General features: G+C 44.8%; 1 protein-coding gene across 3 annotated transcripts in view; it reads left to right on the top strand.

The window, feature by feature from the left end:
- Positions 1-27,236, top strand: part of LOC137320726 (probable ATP-dependent RNA helicase DDX60) — a 270,394-nt gene that overhangs the window by 177,208 nt on the left and 65,950 nt on the right. For 2 of the 3 annotated variants that reach the window (XM_067982445.1, XM_067982446.1), the window contains exons 25-32: positions 1,041-1,199; positions 3,076-3,214; positions 5,453-5,605; positions 7,918-8,022; positions 8,803-9,003; positions 13,900-14,004; positions 16,083-16,224; positions 24,589-24,710. In XM_067982445.1, coding sequence (XP_067838546.1) covers positions 1,041-1,199; positions 3,076-3,214; positions 5,453-5,605; positions 7,918-8,022; positions 8,803-9,003; positions 13,900-14,004; positions 16,083-16,224; positions 24,589-24,710 — 1,126 coding nt within the window. Of the gene's footprint in view, positions 1-1,040; positions 1,200-3,075; positions 3,215-5,452; positions 5,606-7,917; positions 8,023-8,802; positions 9,004-13,899; positions 14,005-16,082; positions 16,225-24,588; positions 24,711-27,236 lie in introns of those variants that run through there. The other variant, XM_067982447.1, reaches the window with a different exon arrangement.

Here is a 27,236-nt window from a genome sequence, read left to right as displayed (position 1 = left end):
TTCTTCGACAGCACCTCCCAAACCCACGACCTCTACCACCCAGAAGGACAAGGGCAGCAGGTACATGGGAACAACACCACCTGCACGTTCCCCTCCAAGTCACACACCATCCCGACTTGGAAATATATCGTCGTTCCTTCATTGTCGCTGGGTCAAAATCCTGGAACTCCCTTCCTAACAGCACTGTGGGAGAACCTTCACCACATGGACTGCAGCAGTTCAAGAAGGCGGCTCACCACCACCTTCTCAAGGGCAATTAGGGATGGGCAATAAATGCCGGCCTCGCCAGCGATGCCCACATCCCATGAACGAATAAAAAATATATGTAATAAAGGCGTTTTAAATAAGATAGTATAATTTCACAACGCATGGTGGGTGAATTTCTGCACGGGTTCTGCTGCTGGTCCATCGCAACTTCGGAGGAAGAGCCACGGAAACTCCGAAACAACGGCGGAAGTGGTGACAGCCTTGGCTCAGTGAGCAGCGCCCTCGCCTCTGAGTCAGAAGGTTGTGGGTTTAAGTCCAACTCCACAAGACTTGAGCAAAAAGTCCAGGCTGGCACTCCTAGTGCAGTACTGAGGGAGTGCTGCACTGTCGGAGATGCCACCTTTCGGATTCTTCGTTAAATTGAGGCCCAGTCTGCCCTCTCAGGTGGATGTTAAAGATCCCAACGGCACTATTTTGAAGGAGAGTTCTCTCCCCGGTGTCCCGGCCAATATTTATCCCTCAACCAACATCACTTAGTAACAGATCGCCTGGTCATTATGTCATTGCTGTTTGTGGGAGCTTGCTGTGCACAAATTGGCTGCCATGTTTCCTACATTACAGCAATGACTATACTTCAAAAGTACTTCATTGGCTGTGAAGCCCTTTGGGATGTCCTGAGGTCGTAAAAGGCGATATATAAATACAAGTTGGTTCTTTCTTTCATTTTACCCAAAATGGAAATTGTTCCATTCTTCAGCTCCAGCATCCCTCGCCTTCATTGGCACAATTTATTATTGATTTCAGACACTAATTTGATTTTACAATTGTTTTAGGTTCGATATAGAAAAGGTTGAATTCTTTGCTGCTGACCTATTATCACATCTTCTGAAAAAATTGAAAAGCAAAAGAAAACCGGGTGACGCAAAAACCAAACGGCAGCTGGAAAAACAGCTACGAAAGATGAGAAAACAGATGGAAAAAGAAGATACTTTGTAAGTATTTTATTACCGTTTCCAATTCAAAGATAGGCGTGACAAGCAGTCAGATGGTTTTCGCTTCTGCCTTTGTTGGAATAGAACGGGGCACAGTTTAGGCTGCAGTATAATGGTGTTGGAGTATATTATCTCAAGTGTCAGCTGTGGCTCAATTGGCAGCACTCTCGCCTCTGAATCAGTAAGGCTGTGGGTTCATAGTCCCACTCCAGAGACTTGAGCACAAAATCTAGGCTGATGCTCCAGTGCAGTACTGAGGGAGTGCTGTACTGTTAGAGGTGCTGACTTTGGGATGAGACGTAAAAAGATGTAAAAGATGCCACTGGGGCAGGAGAGTTCTCCTCGGTGTCCTGGCCACTATTTATTCCATAGCCAACATCACCAAAACAGATTATTTGGTCATTCTCACATTGCTGTTTGTGGGATCTTGCTGTGCGCAAATTGGCTGCCGCGTTTCCAACATTACAACAGTGACTACACTTCTAAAGTACTTAATTGGCTGCAAAGTGCTTTGGGACGTCCTGAGATGGTGAAAGGTGCTATATAAATGCAAGTTTGATCTTTCTTTTTCAAAGACCGGAGGTATACTGCCACACTTGTCCTCAGCTTTTTTTGATATTCTGAAACTGATTTGGGCTCCAACACGTTCACATACTTTGATTTTTCTTAATTTTGTTCCCCCTGGAAATAAAAGAAAAAGAGGGGTTCACATCAAGGGCTCAGACCCCTGCCAGCACTGTGCTCTGACGAGGGGGTCTACGACCCATATGTCAACTCGCCTTACCTTCCCCGAACATTGGTAAAGAAAGTAAGACTTCCATTTATACAGCGCCTTTCACGACCTCAGGACGTCCCAAAGAGCTTTACAGCCAATGAAGTACTATCAAAGTAGCCACTGCTGTAACGTAGGAAATGCGGCAGCCAAAATGCGCACAGCAAGGTCCCACAAACAGCAATGTGATAATGACCAGACCGTTTTTTTTTAATGACATTGGTTGAGGGATAAATGTTGGCCAGGACACATTTGGTAGAATCTCGCCTGTCAATCATCTGACCACCTCATTAAGTTGACCACTTTTCAAAAGTCCTGTTGTCTTCTGCTTGGATTGGGAATGACCGCTCCTTATACAGGTCTGTGGTACTGAGAGAATATCTATTATTCACAATATTGTAGGTCAGAAATTCTGTTGATGATAATGATGGAGGAACCATAACACATTCCTACAACATTCCTTCACCCTGCTCTTTTTAATGCAGGCTTTACTCCAATTTAAATAAGCAGCGTTATGCCTGTGTTAAAACAGGAGATAAAGATAAACAGAAAGAATTCGCATTTATATCGGCCTTTCACGACCTCAGGACGTCCCAAAGTGCTTTGCAGCCAATCAAGTACTTTTGAAGTGTAGCCACTGCTGTAATGTAGGAAACGCGGCAGCCAATTTGCGCACAGCAAGATCCCACAAACAGCAATGAGAAAATGACCAGATAATCTGTTTTTTTAGTGATGTTGTTTGAGGGATAAATATTGACCAGGACACCAGGGAGAACTCCCCTGCTCTTCTTCGAAATAGTGCCATGGGATCTTTTACCTGAGAGGGCAGACGGGGCCTTGGTTTAAGGTCTCATCCGAAAGATGGCACCTCCAACAGCATAGCACCTAGTGACTGGGAGTGCCAGTCTGGATTATGTGCTCAAGTCTCTTGGAATGGGGCTTGAAACCCACAACCTTCTGACTCAGAGGTGAGAGTGCGATTGACTGAGCCACAGATATAGAGCAACGATGTGCAAACATGTGGTGGTATTCATCTGTCATTATCATCGATAGCAATTTCTAGCCTTAAATCGTTTGTTTACCGAGTTCTTTTTATTTTGAAAGGGCTAAGCCCACCAGAAAGCAAGCTGAACAACTAGAGCAACATAGTACAGATTATGAAAGGTTGTACAAGAAACACCAAAAACTTTGCGAACTCCCTCCAGACTGCACTTTTGCAGATTGTTCAAGAGCAGATGGAAAGGTAAGATAAATGGCATGTAACTATTTTAGCAATAAAGGTGCAAGAACAACAGCTATTTTAACCTGATATCAATTTGGAACTCATTTAAACAAAATTTGGATCGCTACGCTCGTGGCTCAGAGGTAAAGTCCCCCTCTCTGCGTGTGTGTGTGTGTACTTTTAAAAATTCATTCTCGGGATGTGGGAGTCATTGGCAAGGCCGGCATTTATTGCCCATCCCTCCTTGCCCTGAGAAGGTGGTGGGCCTCCTTATTCTTTGCAGTGGTTTGATACAACTGAGTGACTTGTTAGATATCAGCCTCATCAGAGAGCAGTTAAGAGTCAACCATGTTGATGTGGGACTGGATTCACATATAGGCCAGACCAGGTAAGGATGGCAGATTTCCTTCCATAAAGAATATTAGTGAACCGATTGGGTTTTTACGACAATCCGATAGCTTCACGGACACTTTTACTGATATCAACTTTTGATTTCCAGATTTTTTAAAACTGAATTCAAATTCAGGGAAGATTGTTGTGGTTGTTGGAGGCCAATCATCTCAGCCCCAGGACATTGCTGCAGGAGTTCCTCAGGGCAGTGTCCGAGGCCCAACCATCTTCCGCTGCTTTATCAATGACCTACCAATGGTCTGAAGTGGGGCTGTTTGCTGATGGTTTCAGTGTTCAGCTCCATTCGCATCCCCTCGGATAATGAAGCAGTCCGAGCCCGCAAGCAGCAAGACCTGGCCAACATCCAAGCTTAGACTGATAAGTGGCAAGTAACATTCATGCCACACAAGTGCCAGGCAATGACAATCTCCAACAAGAGAGAGTCTAACTACCTCCCCTTGACATTCAATGGTATTACCATCACCAAATCCCCCACCATCAACATTCTGGTGGTTGCCATTGACCAGAAACTTAACTGGACCAGCCATATAAATATTGTCGCTACAAGAGCAGGTCAGAGGCTGGGTATTCTGCGCCGAGTGACTCACCGCCTGACGCCTCAAAGCCTTTCCACCATCTACAAGGCACAAATCAGGAGTGTGACGGAATACTCTCCACTTGCCTGGATGAGTGCAGCTCCAACAACACTCAAGAAACTCAACACCATCCAGGACAAATCAGCCCGCTTGATTGGCACCCCATTCACCACCCTAAACATTCACTCCCTTCACCACCGGCGCACTGTGGCTGCAGTGTGCACCATCCACAGGATGCACTGCAGCAACTCGCCAAGGCTTCTTCGGCAGCACCTCCCAAACCCGCGATCTCCACCACCTAGAAGGACAAGGGCAGCAGGTGCACGTGAACACCACCACCTGCACCTTCCCCTCCAAGTCACACACCATCCCGACTTGGACATATTCCTTTATCATCGGTGGGTCAAAATCCTGGAACTCCCTACCTAATCGCACTATCGGAGAACCGTCACCACACAGGCTGCAGCGGTTCAAGAAGAAGGCTCGCCACCACCTTCTCAAGGGCAACTAGGGATGGGCAATAAATGCCGGCCTTGCCAGCGACGCCCACATCCCGAGAATGAATTTTTAAAAATGAAACTGCTATGATGGGATTTAAACTCCCGTTCTCTGTTCTATAATCCAGTCACATAAACACTACACTACCATACCTTTTAAATTTCCTCAGGGTCTGAGGTGCATTGGGTGGGGGGGAGGGTGATGAAATGCAAGGGGCCAGTAGGGAAGGAAAATCAGATGGGACCCCAAAACCACTGGGATTCTGTACCTTGTGTAAGTGTGCATGTACGTGTGTGAGTATATATGTGTTTGTGTGTATGTATATGTTCATGTGTGTATGCGTGTGTGTATGTGTATGTGTGTGTTGTATCGGTGTGTGCGCGTAAGTGTTTGTATGTGTATGCGTATGTGTGTACATGTGCATGTGTGTTTGTGTGTGTATGTGTATTGGTGTGCTTGTGTGTGTGTGTGTGTGTTTGTCTGAGTTCCTGAAGAATGTAAAGTCCCCACTGGGAACATGTGATTGTGGAATCACCCCCATTACACACACACTTCTTTAAAAGCTCATATGCAGCCCATGTACTTTGACATTCTACTAAGTTAGAGTGTGTGTGTAGGGCAACAACATCCTTCTTAATGTGTCCGCTGTGAGTGCCTGATCAGCAAGTACAAGTTGCCCCATTATTGTGGAACCTAAACAGTGGGATAGTGAATGGGTCAATGAGGGAACAAATGACAAATTGAAGAACTCAGTCCAATCTTTTTGCTTTTGTAGTACCTGGACAAGATCTTCTTGCGCATGCGCAAAGCAAACCGTCCTGACTTCTATCGTACGATGCTGCGTAGAGGCATTGGCCTCCACCATGCTTCCCTGAACTTGCACGTTAGACAAGCTGTGGAGATGTTGTTCAGGTGCGGGTTTGTCAAGGTCAGTATCGGTTTAATGGTTCAGTGTTTGAAGTGCTTTAAGTTTTAAAATAAAATGATTGAAGGGCTGGATAGCGTGGCTATTAACCGATTATTCCAGTTTAACAGGTTGGGGAAGGACCAGGGAACGAGTTTAAACTATGGAAGAGTAGGAATGGACTGGATCTTAGACAGTTCTTCATTTCCCAGACAGCAGTGAGCCTCTGGAATACATTGTCAGCCAGTGTGGTGGGTGCGGACTCTCTGTGTTACCTTCAGGAGGGAGCTGGACTGGTTCCTGACTGGGGCACAGATCGCATCATATAGAAGCTGAGTGTCTTTATAGATAACACTTGGTCCATGTGATCTCCTGGACTGGTTTTGATCACCTGATGGGGCCGGAGAGGAATTTTCCGGGATATTTTTTCCCTTATTGACCCTGTGTTTTCTCCTCTTTTTTTTTCCTCTCCCAGAAGATTACATGGCTTGGGCGGGGGGGTGAGGGGTGCAGGGAAGTGTTTAGTCATGGTGGTTCGGCCATCATGGTGTGGGGCAGGCTCGATGGACCAGCTGGGTTTTCCCCGCCCATCAATTTTGTATGTTCCTATGTTTTTACCACCTGGCCTGACTGATTGTTCAAATCAGAACATTGCAGCTTTCATTTCCCACTGTAATGGAGGGACTTACATACTGAGCCTTAGAAAACTTAGGGAAAGGTTGGCAAGAGCCAAGTGTAAGGAAACTGTTCATTTTTAATATCAACTTTTAGCTTTTGCTTGTTAAGTAAGTTTCTGTTGGAAAGTAAAAGGAATTCCAGTCAGAGACCTTTAGCTGATAAGCATTCAGCTACAAGCTTTCTTTGTCCGAGCAGCTGTCCTCCTAGGGATTAACTCCTCCAAGGACTCATCTGCGCAAGGTAAGTGATCACTGACCTGTAGGAGAGTGTTGGGCCCCTGTACCTGTCTCCAGTTGAATGATCTGATTGACATTTCAGTCAAGGTGAAAGGCTTGGGGAGTTATTCTTGTTAAAACTGAAGTCCAGCTAATTGGATGAGGCAATACTTTGAAACCTATGGATTCTCACGTAGCCAGAGTGAAATAAAGGGCTGTTAGAATAGATAGTTCAGAATTCGACAAGGTTTGCCCAGCCAATCCCCTTGAGCTCGAAACCCATGAAGCAGTGAATTCACTGGTACCTGACACCCTAAGTATATGTGTAATTATTGGTAATAATGGTTATCACATTGTATATGTGTAATTATTGGTAATAATGATTATCATTGTATATGTGTAATTATTGATAATAATTACCTTCAAGAGGCTATAGACAGGCTGGTGGCATGAGCGGACACGTGGCAGATGAAATTTAACGCAGAAAAATGTGAGGTGATACATTTCAGCAGGAAGAAGAGGAGAGGCAATATAAACTAGAGGGCACAATTCTAAAAGGGGTACAGAAACAGAGGGATCTGTGGGTATATGTGCATAAATCGTTGACGGTAGCAGGGCAGGTTGAGAAAGTGGTTAAAAAACCATACGGGATCTTGGGCTTTATAAATAGAGGCATAGAGTACAAAAGCAAGGAAGTCACGATGAACCTTTATAAAACATTGGTTCGGCCACAACTGGAGTATCGTGTCCAGTTCTGGGCACCGCACTTTAGGAAGGATGTGAAGGCCTTAGAGAGGGTGCAGAAGAGATTTACTAGAATGATTCTAGGGATGAGAGACTTCATTCACGTGGATAGACTGGAGAAGCTGGGGTTATTCTCCTTGGAACAGAGATGGTTGCGAGGAGATTTGATCGAGGTATTCAAAATCATGAAGGGTCTAGACAGAGTAGATAGAGAGAAACTGTTCCCATTGGCGGAAGGGTCAAGAACCAGAGGACATAGATTTAAGGTGATTGGCAAAAGAACCAAAGGTGACATGAGGAAAAACTTTTTTACACGGCGAGTGTTTAGGATCTGGAATGCACTGCCCGAGGGGGTGGTGGAGGCAGATTCAATCATGGCCTTCAAAATGGAACTGGATAAGTACTTGAAAGGAAAAAAATTGCAAGTCTACGGGGGCAGGGCGGGAGAGTGGGACTAGCTGGATTGCTCTTGCAGAGAGCTGGCGCAGACTCAATGGGTCCAACGGCCTCATTCCATGTTGTAACCATTCTAAGATTCTATGCTTCTACGATGGTTATCATTGTATATTTATTTCCTATGAAAGCCAATAAATTCCTAATACAAGGTTTAGGGGCCCATAGGTGTGAGTAGGGGGTGCTTTAGACTAGAGTGCAGTGAATACAAGTAAACGATTAAACAGTTCTCTTTTTTCTATTAAGGCCGTCAGTGCTACGGGGACGCTTGCTTTGGGAATCAACATGCCGTGCAAGACTGTTGTGTTTCTTTGCGATTCAGTGTATCTGGATTCCCTCAATTACAGACAGGTAATGTGGTAAAGTAGTGATACTGGTTTAGAGTGAGGTAACACATTCCCAGCAGGGGCGAGTTAAAACACGGGCCTATGGGCACCCGTGCCGAGGGAGCCTGAGCCCAACTTGGAGCCCCGGCAGGGCCTCACGAGGCCGCCTTGGGCCTCCCTTGCCCTGGTCGTCCTCCTCCCTTCCCCGGATCACCTTTTCGCCTCCGCCCCCCCTCCTTTTCTTACCATTTTCCCGAATGCCGGGGACCGATCCCGTGAGACCCCGGCTGAGGCCACCGGCCTGCGATTCTCCGCTCCCGCCCGCTGGCCAGGTGGTGGTTCGGGCGGGACCCCGATGAATGTTATGGGAATGAGGCCCCGGCCGTTAAGATTAGGCGGGGACCTCCATGTCTCCTCCCCCCCCCCCCCTCCCCCCTCCCACCGAACCCCAGACTCCCCTCCTGCCTAGGGGCCCGCACACAACTTACCCACACAAACCCCCCCGTCCCGCCCCCTTTAAAATCGGGGCCTATGATTCTATGGGGTAGAATTTGCACCGGGGTTTTTCCTGATCTCCCGTCGTTAACTTCAGCGGAAGATCATCGTAAACCACCGTTTCTCCGGGGTACCCACCAAAATTTATGGCTGGAATTGGTGGCGATTCTACGCCTGCGAGCGTATAAATCTTGAGATGGAGACGGATGTTTCAAGACTTTGCGCTCACTCTCTGCTATCAACCTGTTGACATCAATTCGCAACCTTGGGCACAATCATAATCGTGGCATTTTACTTTTTGTCCCCTCAGATGTCAGGACGAGCCGGACGTCGAGGTTTGGATAATATTGGGAAAGTGATTTTCATTGATGTGCCTTTTCCGAAAGTGAAGAGACTGATAAAAGCCAACGTACCTCAGCTGAAGGGCCAGTTCCCCCTTAGCATATCCCTTGTGCTCCGTCTCATGTTCTTAGCTGTTAAGGCCGATAACAAGGCCGATGCCAAAGCCAAGGTACTTTGCTCGATGTTAAATTATGAGGACAGGTTGCACAGACTAGGCTTGTCTTCACACAAAGGGTGGTAGAAGTTTGGAACTCTCTTCCGCAAACGGCAATTGATACGAGCTCAATTGCTAAATTTAAATGTGAGATAGATAGCTTTTTGGCAACCAAAGGTATTAAGGGATATGGGCCAAAGGCAGGTATTTGGAGTTAGATCACAGATCAGCCGTGATCTTATCAAATGGCGGAGCAGGCACGAGGGGCTGAATGGCCTACTCCTGTTCCTATGTTCCTATGTATTCCTTTGAGTATAGAAGATTAAGGGGTGGCCTAATTGAGGTACTTAAGATTATTAAAGGAGTTGATAGGGTTGATAGAGAGAAATGATTTCTTCTGGTGGGGGGAGTCCAGAACAAAGGGGAATAGCCTTAAAATTAGAGCTTGGTTGTTCAGGTAGTGGGTAGTGGGTATTTGGAATTCTCCTCCCCACAAAGCTGTTGAGGCTAAGTCAATTGAAAATTTCAAAACCGAGGTTGATAGATTTTTGTTAGGTAGGGGTATTAAGGGATACGGAACCAAGGCAGGTAGACGGAGTTAAGATACAGATCAGCCATGATCTAATTAATTGGCGGAACAGGCTTGAGGGGCTGATTGGCCTATGTTCCGATGCAGCAGTTGGCGTCACTGCAGTGTATCCGTGAGGCTGAGAGCTACGTGGATTGCACGTTTCAGGAGATGGTCACCCCGCAGCTGAGAATGCAGGCAGAGAGGGACTGGGTGACCGCCAGACAGACAAGGAGGACCAGGCAGGTAGTGCAGGAGTCCCCTGAGTGCATCTCGCTCTCTAACCAGTATTCAGTTCTGGAGAGCAATAGTGATAGGGGATTCCATAGTTAGGGGAGCAGACAGCGTTTCTGCAGCCGCAGACGTGATTCCAGGATGGTATGTTGCCTCCCTGGTGCCAGGGTCAAGGATATCGCTGAGCGGCTGCAGAAAATTCTGGGGGGGAGGGTGAATAGCCAGAGGTCATGGTCCATATTGGTACCAAGGACATAGGTAGAAAGAGGGATGAGGTCCTGCAGGCAGATTTTAAGGAGTTAGGAAAGAGATTAAGAAGCAGGATCGCAAAGGTAGTAATCTCTGGATTACTCCCGGTGCCACACACTAGTGAGTATAGAAATAGGAGGACAGAGCAGATGAATGTGTGACTGGAGAGATGGTGCAGGAGGGAGGACTTTAGATTCCTGGGGCATTGGGACCAGTACTGGGGGAGGTGGGACCTGTACAGGCTGAATGGGTTGCACCTCAATGGAGCTGGGACCAATGTCCTCGCGGGGAGTTTCACTAGTGCTGTGGGGGGGGGGGTTTAAACTAATTTGGCAGGGGGCTGGGCACCAGGATGTATCATTGGAAAGGAGAAACAAGGTGCACAAAGGATTGGGAGAGACAGATAGCACTAGAGCAAATAATAGTACAGTATTAGGTGGGATCAGATTAAGAGAGAGTACAAGAAAGTCTAAAATAGGTTTGCAGTGCATGTGTGTAAACGCACGGAGCGTGGTAAACAAGGTTGGTGAGCTGCAGGCACAAATAGTCACATGGGAATATGATGTTGTGGCGATAACAGAGACCTGGCTCAAAAAAGGGCAGGATTGGGTACTAAATATTCCTGGATACAAGGTGTTCAGGAAAGATAGGGAAGGAAAGATGGGGGGTGGCAGTATTGATTAAGGAGAATATTGCAGTGCTGGAGAGAAAGGATGTCCTGGAGGGGTCAAGGACAGAATCTATTTGGTTAGAATTAAGAAATAAAAGAGGTGCCATTACACTACTGGGTGTATCCTATAGGCCATCAACTAGTGGGAAGGATATTGAGGAGCAAATTTGCAGGGAAATTACAGAGTGGTGCAAAAGCCATAGAGTAATGATAACTGGGGACTTCAACTATCCTAATATAGACTGGGTTAATAATAGTATAAAGGGCAAAGAGGGGGAGGAGTTTTTGAAATGTGTTCAGGAGAACTTTCTTGACCTGTATATTTCCAGCCCAACAAGGAAGGAGGCATTGCTGGACTTGGTTCAAGGGAACGAGGCGGGCCAGGTGGAGCAAGTGTCAGTGGGGGAGCATTTAGGGAGCAGTGATCATAGTATCATAAGGTTTAGAATAGCTATGGAAAAGGACATGGACCACTCTAAAGTAAAAATACTCAATTAGAGGAGGGCCAATTTCAATGGGATGAGAACAGATCTGGCCTGGGTAAACTGGAATCAAAGATTGGCAGGCAAATCTGTAATTGAACAGTGGGCGGCTTTTAAAGAGGAGATGGTTCAGGTACAGTCTAGATACATTCCCACGAGGCAAAAAGGTAGAGCAACTAAAGCCAGAGCTCCCTGGATGACAAAAGAGATAGAGAGTAAGATGAAGCAGGAAAATGGGGTATATGACAGATGTCAGGTTGATAACACAAGTGAGAACCAGGCAGAATATAGAAAGTTCAGAGGGGAAGTGAAAAAGAAGATAAGAGAGGCAAAGAGAGAGTATGAGAATAGACTGGCGGTCAACATAAAAGGGAATCCAAAAGTCTTCTACAGGCATGTAAACAGTAAACGGGTAGTAAGAGTAGGGGTGGGGCCGATTAGGGACCAAAAAGGAGATCTACTCATGGAGGCAGAGGGCATGGCCGAGGTACTAAATGAGTACTTTGCATCTGTCTTTACTAAGGAAGAAGATGCTGCCAGAGTCTCAGTAAAGGAAGGTATAGTTGAGATACTGGATGGGCTAAAAATTGATGAACAAGAGGTACTAGAAAGGCTAGCTGTACTCAAAGTAGATAAGTCACACAGTCCGGTTGGGATGCATCCTAGGTTGCTGAGGGAAATAAGGGTACTGGCCATAATCTTCCAAACATCCGTAGATACGGGGGTGGTGCCAAAGGACTGGAGAATTGCAAATGTACACCCTTGTTCAAAAAAGGGTGTAAGGATAAACCCAGCAACTATAGGCCATGCAGTTTAACCTCAGTGGTGAGGAAACTTTTAGAAATGATAATCCGGGACAGAGTTAACAGTCTCTTGGACGAGTGTGGATTGATTAGGGAAAGCCAGCACAGATTTGTTAAAGGCAAGTCATGTTTAACTAACCTGATAGAGTTTTTTGATGAGGTAACAGAGGGGGTAGATGAGGGCAATGCAGTTGATGTGGTGTATATGGACTTTCAAAGGGTGTTTGATAAAGTGCCGCATGGTAGGCTTATCATCAAGATTGTGGCACATTGAATAAAGGGGGCAGTAGCAACATGGATACAGAATTGGTTAAGTGACAGGAAACAGAGAGTAGTGGTGAACGGTTGTTTTTCGGACTGGAGGGAGGTGTACAGTGGTAATCCCCAGGGGTCAGTGCTGGGACCACTGCTTTTCTTGATATATATTAATGACTTGGACTTGGGTGTACAGGGCACAATTTCAAAATTTGCAGATGACACAAAACTTGGAAGGGTAGTGAATAGTGAGGAGGATAGTGATAGACTTCAAGAGGATATAGACAGGCTGGTGGAATGGGCGGACACATGGCAGATGAAATTTAATGCAGAAAAATGCAAAGTGATACATTTCGGTAGGAAGAATGAGGAGAGGCAATATAAACTAGAGGGCACAACTCTAAAAGGGGTACAGGAACAGAGAGATCTGGGGGTATATGTGCACAAATCGTTGAAAGTGGCAGGGCAGATTGAGAAAATGGTTAAAAAAACATATGGGATCATGGGCTTTATAAATAGAGGCATAGAGTACAAAAGCAAGGAAGTCATGATGAACCTTTATAAAACACGGGTTCGGCCACAACTGGAGTATTGTGTCCAGTTCTGGGCACCGCACTTTAGGAAAGATGTGAAGGCCTTAGAGAGGTTTACTGGAATGATTCCAGGGATGAGGGACTTCAGTTTCGTGGATAGACTGGAGAAGCTGGGGTTGTTCTCCTTGGAACAGAGACGTTTACTAGGAGATTTGATAGAGGTATTCAAAATCATGAAGGGTCTGGACAGAGTAGATAGAGAGAAATTGTTCCCATTGGCGGAAGGGTCAAGAACCAGAAGATATAGATTTAAGGTGATTGGCAAAAGAACCAAAGGTGACATGAGGAAAAGCTTTTTTACACAGCGAGTGGCTAGGATCTGGAATGCGCTGCCTGAGGGTATGGTGGAGGCAGATTCAATCATGGCCTTCAAAATGGAACTGGATAAGTACTTGAAAGGAAAAAAAAATTGCAGGTCTATGGGGATAGGGCTGGGGAGTGGGACTAGTTGGATTGCTCTTGCATAGAGCCGGCATGGACTCGGTGGGCCGAATGGCCTCCTTCCATGCTGTAATCTTTCTATGATTCTATGATCCCATGATTCTATGAGATTTAGGACAGAGAGCAGGAGAAAGGAGAAATATTTTTACACAGAAGTTTGTGAGACTGAGGAACCCGCTACCAGAGTTAACAATTGAAACAGGGATCATGCCAACTTTTCAACATTGGTTGTATAGGTGATTGAAAAAAAGGGGGATAAATGGATATGGGAGTAGAGCGGGCACATGGTATTCGGACTACTGCTCATGTGGAGAATAAATTCCAACACGGACTAATTGGGCCAAAAGGCCTATTTCCATGTTGTGATTTCTAAGTAATTCTATCATGGGAAGGGAGGGTGATTATGATGGGTCTCTCTCTATCTCAATCCTTCCTCCCTTGATACAAATATATATTTGAAAGCAACGCTGGTAATGGCCAGGGAGAAATCTAGCTGAGGAAGCTGCCTGGAGAAGAGGTGACTGAGAGAGGTGGAACAATAAGTTAAAATGAAAGCTGTTTCATTGATGCGATGTTACCCTTACTGTATTATTTTATTCGGTTATCTTTTCAACAGGCACTGTCAGTCCTACAATACTCAATGATGGCCTTCAATCAACCCAAAAGACAGGATATTGTCAAATTCTACTTCCTGTTCTCTCTGCAGTTCCTGCTCAGAGAGGTGAGCTGGGCAATGTTTTGTAAAAACTATTATGTCATCAAAATTCTGAGGGGTTTGCAAAACATTTCTGCCTCAAAATACATCGGTCGGGAAATTCCTTGGAGCTGCTCCCGCTCGGCTGTCATTACTTCGCCGGAAGTGCATCGGAAAACCCCGTTTACTTCACTTCCGGTGAAGTTAGGTCGGGGGGAGCGGGAGCAGCTCCGAGGAATTTCCTGGACCATTGAAAACTCCACTTTCATGCCTTTGTCAACGGGAAAATCCATATTAAAAAGTCAGCATTGACCTGCATTTATCAGTTATGCCTGTAGGCAGCGCTGTGATTGGCATATTGAAGGACCTGTCACATAACGTTAGCTCCAAACCCAGTGTTGAAAACATATTTTATGCCTTTAAAGTCAGCCTATGTATAAACGTGCAACTCCATTACAAATCCATTGAGTGGCAGTGCAGAATTAAGATTTATGTTAAAAAAAAAGCCTTGTTCAGATAGTCACTAATAAATCCAACAGGGAATACAGGAGAAACTTCTTTACCCAGAAACTGGTTAGAGTGTGGAACTTGCTACCACAAGGAGTACTTGAGGTGACTAGCGTAGATGCATTTAAGGGGGAGTTAGATAAACACATGGGGATGCCCCATGATTTTGCCATAAGTTTTTGTACCCATCCCTTGTGAGCTTGGAATATGCATTGGAGAACTACAGGCTTCTGGGAAGCCAAGATCAACACATGGACATGAAGGGTTTTGATAGAGTAAATAAGGTGAAACTCTTTCCAGCGGCAGGAGGTAGCCAAAGGACACAGATTTAAGGTAATTGGCAAAAGAACCAGAGGGGAGATGAGGAAAGAATTTTTACACAGTGAGTTGTTATGATCTGGAATGCGCTGCCTGAAAGGGCGGTGGAAGCAGATTCAATGGTAACTCTCAAAAGGGAATTGAATAAATATTTGAAAAGGAAAAATCACGTAGGGCTATGCGGAAAGGGCAAGGGATTGGGACTAATTGGATAGCTCTTTCAAAGAGCTGGCTCAAGCACGATGGGCCGAACAGCGTCCTTCTGTGCTGTAAATTTCTATGACGCTTCTATCCCTTCGGAAACCAGTGTGCGATGATTCTGTTCCCCTCCCCTGCCCCTGCAGAGAATGTTCATTGGCCCCCGATTCGTTCTGTCCATATTTCCCCATATAATCTCATTCCAACAGGCGCTTGGAACTGCACACCGATTTTGCTGGTGCAGGACTGGATTTGAACACGACCACCTCCCCTCACCCTAACTGGTCTTCATATTGGGCTTGGTTCCCACCTGCCCCTCCACCCCCCCCCCCCCAATCCATGGAAGGCCCACCTATTCACCCCCTCCGACAGTGTTTCTGGGTCTCGAACCAATGGGGCACCTCTTGATTTTATGCAAATTTAAACATTACCCACAATGATCCCGTCCATAATGAAGGTTCCAATTTATTAAGGTAAAGAGGCATGAAAAGAATCCATTCGTGGAGGGCTGACAGATGAGCGAAATGGCCCAATTCATCCAGTACTTCATTTCCTGTATCTCATTGCTTCCAGTCAGCCGTGACTCGATGGGTAGCACACGTGCTTCTCAGTCAGAAGGCTGTTCACAGTTCCACTCCTGAGACTTAAGCACAAAATCTAGATTGATGCTTCAGTACTGAGGGAGTGCTAAACTGTCCTCTTTCCAATGAGATGTTAAACTGTGGCTCTGTCTGCCCCTCTCAGGATGATGTAAAAGATCCCACTATTTTGAAGAAGGGCAGGGGAGTTCTCCCTGGTGTCCTGGCCAATATTTATCCCTCAACAAACATCACCAGAACAGATTATCTGGTTGTCATCACATTGCTGTTTGTGGGACCTTGCTGTGTGCAAAATTGACTTCAAAAAGTACTTAATTGGCTGTAAAGTGTTTTGAGATGTCCTGAGGTTGTGACAGACGCTGTAGAAATACAAGTTCTTTCTTTTGTCTTCATTTGAAGTGAAATCTTAACACTTGGATTTCAACTATAGTTAACTTGTTAAAAAAAAAGTAAATATTTTAATCCATTGATTGATCACTTTAGGGCTTTCTGGATCGAGAGGGTCAACCCCAAGGATTTGCCGGCCTGGTGATGCACCTGCATTATCACGACCCAGGCAACTTCATATTCATCCGGTTTTTGATACAGGGCCTACTGCACCAACTCTGTCGGCCCGTGGAACCACGTGAGTTCAATACATTCACCCGGAATTTCCCCGCGGAGGGTATTCCCGATCCGTGACGTCACCGGCACATCGTGGTGGGAATCCTGGGCACGTGTTCGAAGGGGTTTCCATTGATCGCCGGCCAATGGCACGCCGGCCCACCGGGGGGATTGCTCGAGAGAAAACAACGGCGACCATTTTGTGGTTAAGCCAGTTAAAAGTCAACCTACTGTAAATCAGAAAGAAGTTGACTAATCCTCGCTGAATTGTTCTTTAACGTTGCCTTCAAGTGTGCTTTTACCTCTCCTTTAACAGTGGCCTGTGTTTGAATCACGGTGGTTATGTTACACAAAGGAAAAGAAAGAAGATGGGGAGGTAGGGAGGAAGGTAAGGAAGGGAAGAAGGGAGGGAAGGGAGGGAGGGAAGGAGGGAAGGGAGGTAGGGAGGGAGGAAAGAAAAAAAAAGCTTGCATTTATATAGCACCTTTCACGACCTCAGGATGTCCCAAAGCGCTTTACAGGCAATGAAATGTAGTCACTGTTGTAATGTAGGAAAGTTCTGCTATATTTAGCTGTACTGAATAGATCAGTCCTTGTTTCCTCTTCCATGTGATCACAGAGCTGGATCATTGGAGGAAGATGAGAGGGGATATTGATTCTCATTAAGGATTAGTTTCAAATGTATTTAGATTTCCAGGACATTAGTTATATGTTTTCCAAGGAGATTTATAGCTTTCAGCTAAGTCATGGACGACACAGCACTCCAGACCAGATTATACCCACTTTCTGTATGACTCAGCGCTCCCTCTGCTGCCCTTCATTTATATTACAAATACACAGCAGTATCTCAACCTACAGACATAATCCTCTGTAAAAGAACGGGTTTGTAGCTTCACTAGAATTACTGAACTGAAGAAATACTCTCCTGCTCCTCAAGTAGGTCCTCAGTTTTATAGAATCATGATGTGGAGATGCCGGTGATGGACTGGGGTTGACAATTGTAAACAATTTTACAACACCAAGTTATAGTCCAACAAATTTATTTTAAATTCCACAAGCTTTCGGAGGCTTCCTCCTTCCTCAGGTGAACGGTGTGGAAATGACATTTTCGAATCCTTCGCATTTTAAAATCACAGAACAATGCCTGGTGATTACTGCCCGTTGCCAAGGCAATCACAGTGAGCAGACAGAAAGGTGTCATCTAAAAAGGCCACCGAATATACAAATCCCCCCAAAAAAAGAGAGAGAAAGAGAAGGAAGACAGTCAATGACCCGTTATATTAAAAACAGATAACATTTGTTCGCTGGTGGGGTTACGTGTAGTGTGACATGAACCCAAGATCCCGGTTGAGGCCGTCCTCAATTTCTGCTCGACGATTTTGCGTTGTCGTGTGTCTCGAAGGCCGCCTTGGAGTATGCTTACCCGAAGGTCGGTGGCTGAATGTCCATGACTGCTGAAGTGTTCCCCGACAGGGAGAGAACCCTCCTGTTTGGCGATTGTTGCGCGGTGTCCGTTCATCCGTTGTCGCAGCGTCTGCATGGTCTCGCCAATGTACCATGCTCTGGGGCATCCTTTCCTGCAACGTATGAGGTAGACAACGTTGGCCGAGTCACAGGAGTATGAACCGTGCACCTGGTGGGTGGTGTCCTCTCGTGTGATGGTGGTATCTGTGTCGATGATCTGGCATGTCTTGCAGAGGTTACCGTGGCAGGGTTGTGTGGTGTCGTGGACGCTGTTCTCCTGAAGGCTGGGTAATTTGCTGCGAACGATGGTCTGTTTGAGGTTGGGTGGCTGTTTAAAGGCGAGTAGTGGAGGTGTGGGGATGGCCATAGCGAGGTGTTCGTCATCATTGATGACATGTTGAAGGCTGCGGAGAACACCTTAAATCTGTGTCCTCTGGTTCGCAACCCTTCCGCCAATGGGAACAGTTTCTCTTTATTTATTCTATCTAAACCCTTCGTAATTTTGTACACCTTTATCAGATCTCCTCTGAATCTTCTCGGCTCTAAGGAGAACTATATCCTAATATAGACTGGGATAGTAATAGTATAAAGGGCAAAGAGGGGGAGGAATTTCTGAAGTGTGTTCAGGAGAACTTTCTTGATCAGTATGTTTCTGGCCCAACGAGGAAGGAGGCATTGCTGGATCTGGTTCTGGGGAATGAGGTGGGTCAAGTGGAGCAAGTGTCAGTTGGGGGGGGGGGGGGGACATTTAGGGAACAGTGATCATGGTAAGGTTTAGATTAGTTATGGAAAAGGTCAAGGAGCAATCTGGAGTAAAAATACTTAATTGGAGGAGGGCCAATTTCAGTGGGTTGAGAATGGATCTGACCCAGGTAAATTGGAATCAAAGATTGGCAGGCAAAACTGTAATCGAACAATGGGCGGCCTTTAAAGAGGGGATGGTTCGGGTACAGTCTAGATACACTCCCACAAGGGGCAAAGGTAGGGCAACCATACATACAGACGAATATACGAATTAAGAGCAGGAGTAGGCCATTCGGCCCTTCGAGCCTGCTCTGCCATTTGATAAGATCATGGCTGATCTGATTGTGACCTCAACCCTACTTTCCCGTCTACCTACTATAACCTTTGACTCCCTCGTTAATCAGAAATCTATCTAACTCAGCCTTAAAAATATTCAATGACCCTGCCTCCACCGCTCTCTGGGGAAGGGAGTTCCACAGACTCACGACCCTCTGAGAGAAAAAAATTCTCCTCATCTCCATCTCAAATGGGAGACCCCTTATTTTTAAACTGTGACCCCTAGTTCTGGTCTCTCCCACAAGGGGAAACACCCACTCAACATCTACCCCTTCAAGTCCCCTCAGGATCTTATATGTTTCAATAAGATCACCTCTCATTCTTCTAAACTCCAGCGTATACAGGTCCAACTTGTCCAACCTTTCCTCATAAGATAACCCCCTCATTCCAGGAATCAGTCGAGTGAACCTTCTCTGAATCCCCTCCAAAGCAATTATGTCCTTTCTTAAATAAGGAGACCAAAACTGCACACAGTATTCTAGATGTGGTCTCATCAATGCCCTGTACAACTGTAGCAAAACTTCTCTACTTTTATATTCCATTCCCCTCGCAATAAATGACAACATTCCATTTGCCTTCCTAATCACTTGCTGTACCTGCATACTAACTTTTTGTGATTCATGTACTAGGACACCCAGATCCCTCTGTATCTCAGAGTTCTGCAATCTCACTCTATTTAAATAATATACTGCTTTTCTATTCCTTCTGCCAAAGTGGACAAGTTCATATTTTCCCACATTATACTCCATCTGCCAAATTTTTACCCACTCACTTAACCTATCTGTATTCCTTTGCAGACTATATCCTCTCCACAACTTACTTTCCTACCTATCTTTGTGTCATCAGCAAATTTAGCAACCATACATTCAGTCCCTTCATCCAAGTCATTGATATATATTGTAAATAGTTGAGGCCCAAGCACTGATCCCTGTGGCACTCCACTCGTTACATCTTGCCAACCTGAAAATGACCCATTTATGACTACTCTCTTATTCCTGTTAGCTAACCAATCCTTTATCCATGCTAATATGTTACCCCCTACACCATGAGCTCTTATTTTGTGTAGTAGCCTTTGATGTGGCACCTTGTCAAAAGCCTTCTGGAAATCCAAGTACACCACATCCACGGGATCCCCTTTATCCACGTTGCTTGTTACTTCCTCAAAGAACTCTAATAAATTTGTCAAACACTATTTCTCTTTCACAAAACCGTGTTGACTCTGCCTGATTGCATTGAGATTTTCTAAGTGCCCTGCTATAACCTCCTTAATAATCGATTCTAGCATTTTCCCTATGACAGATGTTAAGCTAACTGGCCTTATCAACCAAAGCCAGAGCTCCCTGGATGACGAAAGAGATAGAGAGTAAGATGAAACAGAAAAAGGGGACGTATGACAGATGTCAGGTTGATAATACAAGTGAGAACTAGGCTGAATATAGAAAGTACAGAAGAGAAGTTAAAAAGGAAATAAGAGGGGCAAAGAGAGAGTATGAGAATAGACTGGTGACCAACATAAATGGGAATCCAAAAGTCTTCTATAGGCATATAAACAGTAACCGGGAAGCAAAAAGGAGATCTATGCATGGAGGCAGAGGACATGGCTGAGGTACTAAGGTTGTATCTGTCTTTACCAAGGAAGAAGATGCTGCCAAAGTTACAGTAAAAGAAGGTGTAGTTGTAATTCCGTATGGGCTAAAAATTGATAAAGAGGAGGTACTAGAAAGGCTGGCTGTACTTAAAGTAGATCAGTCACCCGGTCCGGATGGGATGTATCCTATCTTGCTGAGGGAAGGGTGGAAATTGCAGAGGTGCTGACCATAATCTTCCAATCCTCCTTAGATATGGGAGTGGTGCCAGAGGACTGGAGAATTGCAAATGTTACACTCTTGTTCAAGAAAGGGTGTAAGGATCAACCCGGCAACTACAGGCCAGTCAGTTTAACCTCAGTGGTGGGGAAGCTTTTAGAAACGATAATCCGGGACAAAATTAGCAGTCAATTGGACAAGTGTGGATTAATAAAGGAAAGCCAGTACGGATTTGTTAAAGGCAAATCGTGTTTAACTAACTTGATTGAGTTTTTTGATGAGGTGACAGAGAGGGTTGATGAGGGCAATGCGGTTGATGTTGTGTATGGTTAATACAAAGGAAAAATGCGTTAAAATGCAAGAGGACATTAATAAACTTGCAGAATGGGCGTGTAATTGGCAAATGAATTTCAATATAAATAAGTGTGAGGTGGTGCATTTTGTTAGGAAGAATAAGGACACTACATACTGCTTGAATAAGAGTCTAAATGGGATAGCGGAGCAGAGGGATTTAGGGGTACAGATGCATTAATCACTAAAAGTAGTGACGCTGGTTAATGACACCATAAAAAAGGCAAATCAAGCACTGGGGTTCATTTCTAGAGGGATAGAATTGAAAAACAGAGAAGTTATTCTAAAGTTGTACAGAACCTTAGTTAGACCTCACTTGGAGTACTGTGCACAGTTCTGGTCTCCATATTATGGAAAGGAATAGAGGCATTGGAGAGGGTGCAAAAAAGATTCACAAGGATGATGCCAGAACTGAGAAGATATCCTTATTAGGGAAGGCTGAACAGGTTCTCGAGAAAGGAGAAGGCTGAGGGGTGACCTGATAGAAGTCTTTAAGATAATGAAAGGGTTTGATAGGGTAGATGTAGAGAAAATGTTTCCACTTGTGGGGGAGTCCAAACCTAGAGGTCATAAATATGCAATAGTCGCTAATAAATCCAATAGAGAATTAAGGAGAAACTTTTTTACCCAAAGACTGGTAAGAATGTGGAATGCGCTACCACAAGGAGTAGTTGAGGCAAATAGCATGGATGCATTTAAGGAAAAGCTAGATAATCATATGAGGGAGAAAGGAATAGAACATAAGAGAACATAAGAAATAGGAGCAGGAGTAGGCCAATCGGCCCCTCGAGCCTGCTCCACCATTCAATAAGATCATGGCTGATCTGATCCTAACCTCAAATCTAAAGAACACAAGAAGTAGGAGCAGGACCCGGCCACTCAGCCCCTGGGCCCGCTTCGCCACCCACAGGGCCTTGACCGATCCGAACTCAGCTTCATGTCCAATTTCCTGCCCGCTCCCCGTAATCCCTAATTCCCTTTACTTCTAGGAAACTGTCTATTTCTGTTTTAAATTTATTTAATGATGTAGCTTCCACAGCTTCCTGGGGCAGCAAATTCCACAGACCTACTACCCTCTGAGTGAAGAAGTTTCTCCTCATCTCAGTTTTGAAAGAGCAGCCACTTCTTCGAAGATTATCCCCCCTCGTTCTAGTTTCACCCATCCTTGGGAACATCCTTACCGCGTCCACCCGATCAAGCCCCTTCACAATCTTATATGTTTCAATAAGATCGCCTCTCATTCTTCTGAACTCCAATGAGTTGAGTCCCAATCTACTCAACTTCTCCTCATATGTCCACCCCCTCATCCCCGGGATTAGCCGAGTGAACCTTCTTTGTACTGCCTCGAGAGCAAGTATGTCTTTTCTTAAGTATGGACACCAAAACTGTATGCAGTATTCCAGGTGCGGTCTCACCAATACCTTATATAACTGCAGCAATACCTCCCTGTTTTTATATTCTATCCCCCTAGCAATAAAAGCCAACATTCCGTTGGCCTTCTTGATCACCTGCTGCACCTGCATACCAACTTTTTGATTTTCTTGCACTAGGACCCCCAGATCCCTTTGCACTGCAGTACTTTCCAGTTTCTCGCCATTAAGATAATAACTTACTCTCTGATTTTTCCTGCCAAAGTGCATAACCTCACATTTTCCAATATTGTATTGCATCTGTCAAATCTCCGCCCACTCACCCAGCCTGTCTATATCCCCTTGTAGGTTTTTTATGTCCTCCTCACTCTCTACTTTCCCTCCCATCTTTGTATCATCTGCAAACTTTGATATGTTACACTTGGTCCCCTCCTCCAAATCGTTAATATAGATTGTAAAGAGTTGGGGACCCAGCACCGACCCCTGCGGAACACCACTGGCTATTGGTTGCCAGTCCGAGAATGAACCATTTATCCCAACTCTCTGCTTCCTGTTAGATAACCAATCCTCCACCCATGCCAGAATATTACCCCCAATCCAGTGATTCTTTATCTTGAGCAATAATCTTTTATGTGGCACCTTGTCGAATGCCTTCTGGAAGTCTAAATACACTACTGGTTCCCCTTTATCCACCCTGTATGTTATGTCCTCAAAGAACTCAAGCAAATTTGTCAGACATGACTTCCCCTTCATAAAGCCATGCTGACTTTGTCCTATTAAATTATGTTTATCTGAATGTTCCGTTACTGTCTCCTTAATAATAGACTCCAAAATTTTACCCACCACAGATGTTAGGCTAACTGGTCTATAATTTCCAGCCTTCTGCCTACTACCCTTTTTAAATAAGGGTGTTACATTGGCAGTTTTCCAATCTGCCGGGACCTTTGCTGAGTCCAGAGAATTTTGGAAAATTATTACCAAAGCATCCACAATCCCCACTGCCACTTCCCTCAAGACCCTAGGATGTAAGCCATCAGGTCCGGGGGATTTATCCGCCTTGAGTCCCATTATTTTACTGAGTACCAATTCCTTAGTGATTTTAATCGTATTTAGCTCCTCCCCCCCGAGAGTCCCCTGTTTGTCCAGTGTTGGGATATTCTTAGTGTCCTCTACCGTAAAGACTGAAACAAAATATTTGTTCAGCATTTTTGCCATCTCCATGTTTCCCACCATTAATTTCCCGGTCTCATCCTCTAAGGGACCTACGTTTGCCTTAGCCGCCCTTTTTCTTTTTATATAACTATAGAAACTCTTGCTATCTGTTTTTATATTTTTTGCTAATTTATTTTCATAATCTATCTTCCCTTTCTTAATCAATCCTTTAGTTACTTTTTGCTGTCTTTTGAAGACTTCCCAATCTTCTATCCTCCCACTAAGTTTGGCTACCTTATATGTCCTTGTTTTTAGTCAGATACTATCCTTAATTTCTTTACTTAGCCATGGATGGCTGTCATTTCTTTTACACCCTTTTTTCCTCAGTGGAATATATATTTTTTGAAAGTTGTAAAATAACTCCTTAACTGAACACCACTGCTCATGTACAGAAGGTTATGCTGATAGGATGAGATGAAGTAGGAAGGGAGGAGGCTCGTGTGGAGCATAAATGCGGGCATGAACCAGTTGGGCTGAATGACATGTTTCTGTGCTGTAGACTCGATGTGATGATGTAACTCAATGCACTCTATCAAAACCCCTCATAATTTTGAACACCTCGATTAAATCTCACCTTAACTATCTCTGCTCTAAGGAGAAGAATTCCAGCTTCTCTGGTCTTTCCAAATAACTGAAGTCCCTCATCCCTGGCACCACTTGAGTAAATCTCCCCTGCACCCTCTCTGAGGCCTTGACATCCTTCCTAAAGAGCGGTGCCCAGAATTGGACACAATATTCCAGCTGAGGCCTAACCAGTGATTTATAACGGTTTAGCATAACTTCCTTGAATTTGTAATCGATACCTCAATTTTAAAGCCCAGGATCACTCAGCAGGTCAGGCACAGCATCTATGGCGAGAGAAAGGTTTCAGGTCGATGACCTTTCATCAGAACTGCAAGGTGTTAAGAGTTGAACAGCTTTGAAGCAGGTGCAGAGCTCGGGAATTTTATGTTGGGAGCACAAAATCTACCTGTTCGTATCGTTGTATTAGCACATCACTTATCTATTCATGCGAAGAATATGATACAATGCCAAGGAACGTTAACACACAACCTGCATCAGCATCTTCCAGCTGAAAGATTTCATGTTTGCTCTTTTTAACAGATGCAAAGACATTTTCAAAAGACCTGATGGAGACGTTAGTTCTGATACTGGCTAACATATTTGGAAGGAGGTACCTCCTACCGTCCTTGGCAGAACATAAGCCAACTTTTGTTCAGTCTAAGGTGAGTTTTGGAAGGGATAATGTGGCTAAAAATCCGTGACCCCCCCTCCCCCCGCCGTACTCCTAATGTAAGCCCCGCGGAGAAGGGCCATGAATGAGGCCAAGACCTGGACGTGAGGGCTTTGTTTTGAAAAGATCCTCTGTTGGCCCCAAACAAGGTCACCCGTGTCAGATGGGGGGGGGGGGCTTGACCAGGAGATGAGGACTCTTCAAAACTGGGAGATTCCTCAGCCCGAGTCTGGGAATCTGCTGGCGGTCCAGTGCGTCCCACGAGAAGGGAGGGATTGGGCCACCCGGTCAGCAGAAATCCGTCATGGGACGCAACCTGGACCTCTTGAACAGTTTCAAATAAAGGATAATCTTATTTGCCTCCCCCCCCCTTATAAAGCGGGTCGATGGGCTACAATTCACCTTTCTGAAGGAGCTCGTAATCCTCCCCCCCTCCTCCACCACATTTTTGTGGCTCCCTCTCCCCTGACTGACAGACACCCGAGATATGCCTTTGGTGATGCAGGTGCCTGCCCAGATTATTGGGAACCACCCCTGACCCTGGAAAGTTCACAGGGATCAGCTGCGGAGGCTCCTGGCGGGTAAATCCCGGACTTACGTCTGGACGTTGGCCCGGCAGATTCTAAGGTGGCAATGTTCATTTATTTGTTGACATTTAAAAAGATTAAACAGCTGCAATATTAACCTTAAAGCAGTGCTCTGTTCATAAACAAAGCATTCAAATGGGGGCTTCAGGGGCTATATTAGTGGGTGTATCAGGGGATATATTAGTGGGTGTATAAGGGGATATATTAGTGGGTGTATCAGGAGATAAATTAGTGAGTGTATAAGGGGATATATTAGTGAGTGTATCAGGAGATATATTAGTGGGTGTATAAGGGGATATATTAGTGGGTGTATCAGGGGATATATTAGTGGGTGTATAAGGGGATATATTAGTGGGTGTATCAGGAGATATATTAGTGGGTGTATAAAGGGGATATATTAGTGAGTGTATAAAGGGATATATTAGTGGGTGTGTAAGGGGATATATTAGTGAGTGTATAAGGGGATATATTAGTGGGTGTATCGGGGATATATTAGTGGGTGTGTAAGGGGATATATTAGTGAGTGTATCGGGGATATATTAGTGGGTGTGTAAGGGGATATATTAGTGAGTGCATAAGGGGATATATTAGTGAGTGTATCGGGGATATATTAGTGGGTGTATCGGGGATATATTAGTGGGTGTGTAAGGGGACATATTAGTGAGTGTATCGGGGATATATTAGTGAGTGTATAAGGGGATATATTAGTGGGTGTATAAGGGGATATATTAGTGAGTGTATCGGGGATATATTAGTGGGTGTATCGGGGATATATTAGTGGGTGTGTAAGGGGATATATTAGTGGGTGTATCGGGGATATATTAGTGAGTGTATCGGGGATATATTAGTGGGTGTATCGGGGATATATTAGTGAGTGTATCGGGGATATATCAGTGGGTGTATCGGGGATATATTAGTGGGTGTGTAAGGGGATATATTAGTGAGTGTATAAGGGGATATATTAGTGAGTGTATCGGGGATGTATTAGTGAGTGCATAAGGGGATATATTAGTGTGTGTATCGGGGATATATTAGTGGGTATATCGGGGATATATTAGTGAGTGTATCGGGGATATATTAGTGGGTATATCGGGGATGTATTAGTGAGTGTATCGGGGATATATTAGTGAGTGTATAAGGGGATATATTAGTGAGTGTATAAGGGGATATATTAGTGAGTGTATCGGGGATATATTAGTGAGTGTATAAGGGGATATAATAGTGGGTGTATAAGGGGATATATTAGTGGGTGCACAAGGGGATATATTAGTGGGTGTATCGGGGATATATTAGTGGGTGTATCGGGGATATATTAGTGGGTGCATAAGGGGATATATTAGTGGGTGTATCGGGGATATATTAGTGGGTGTACAAGGGGATATATTAGTGGGTGTATCGGGGATATATTAGTGGGTGTACAAGGGAATATATTAGTGGGTGTATCGGGGATATATTAGTGGGTGTACAAGGTGATATATTAGTGGGTGTATCGGGGATATATTAGTGGGTGTACAAGGGGATATATTAGTGAGTGTATAAGGGGATATATTAGTGGGTGTATCGGGGATATATTAGTGGGTGTACAAGGGGATATATTAGTGGGTGTATCGGGGATATATTAGTGGGTGTATCGGGGATATATTAGTGGGTGTATCGGGGATATATTAGTGGGTATATAAGGGGATATATTAGTGGGTGTATCGGGGATATATTAGTGGGTGTATCGGGGATATATTAGTGAGTGCATAAGGGGATATATTAGTGGGTGTATCGGGGATATATTAGTGGGTGTACAAGGGGATATATTAGTGGGTGTATCGGGGATATATTAGTGGGTGTATCGGGGATATATTAGTGGGTGTATCGGGGATATATTAGTGGGTATATAAGGGGATATATTAGTGGGTGTATCGGGGATATATTAGTGGGTG

The sequence above is a fragment of the Heptranchias perlo genome, chromosome 4 (genome assembly GCF_035084215.1).
Source record: "Heptranchias perlo isolate sHepPer1 chromosome 4, sHepPer1.hap1, whole genome shotgun sequence".
NCBI classification, from domain to species: Eukaryota; Metazoa; Chordata; class Chondrichthyes; order Hexanchiformes; family Hexanchidae; genus Heptranchias; species Heptranchias perlo.
This window is presented reverse-complemented; position numbering and strand designations above follow the sequence as displayed.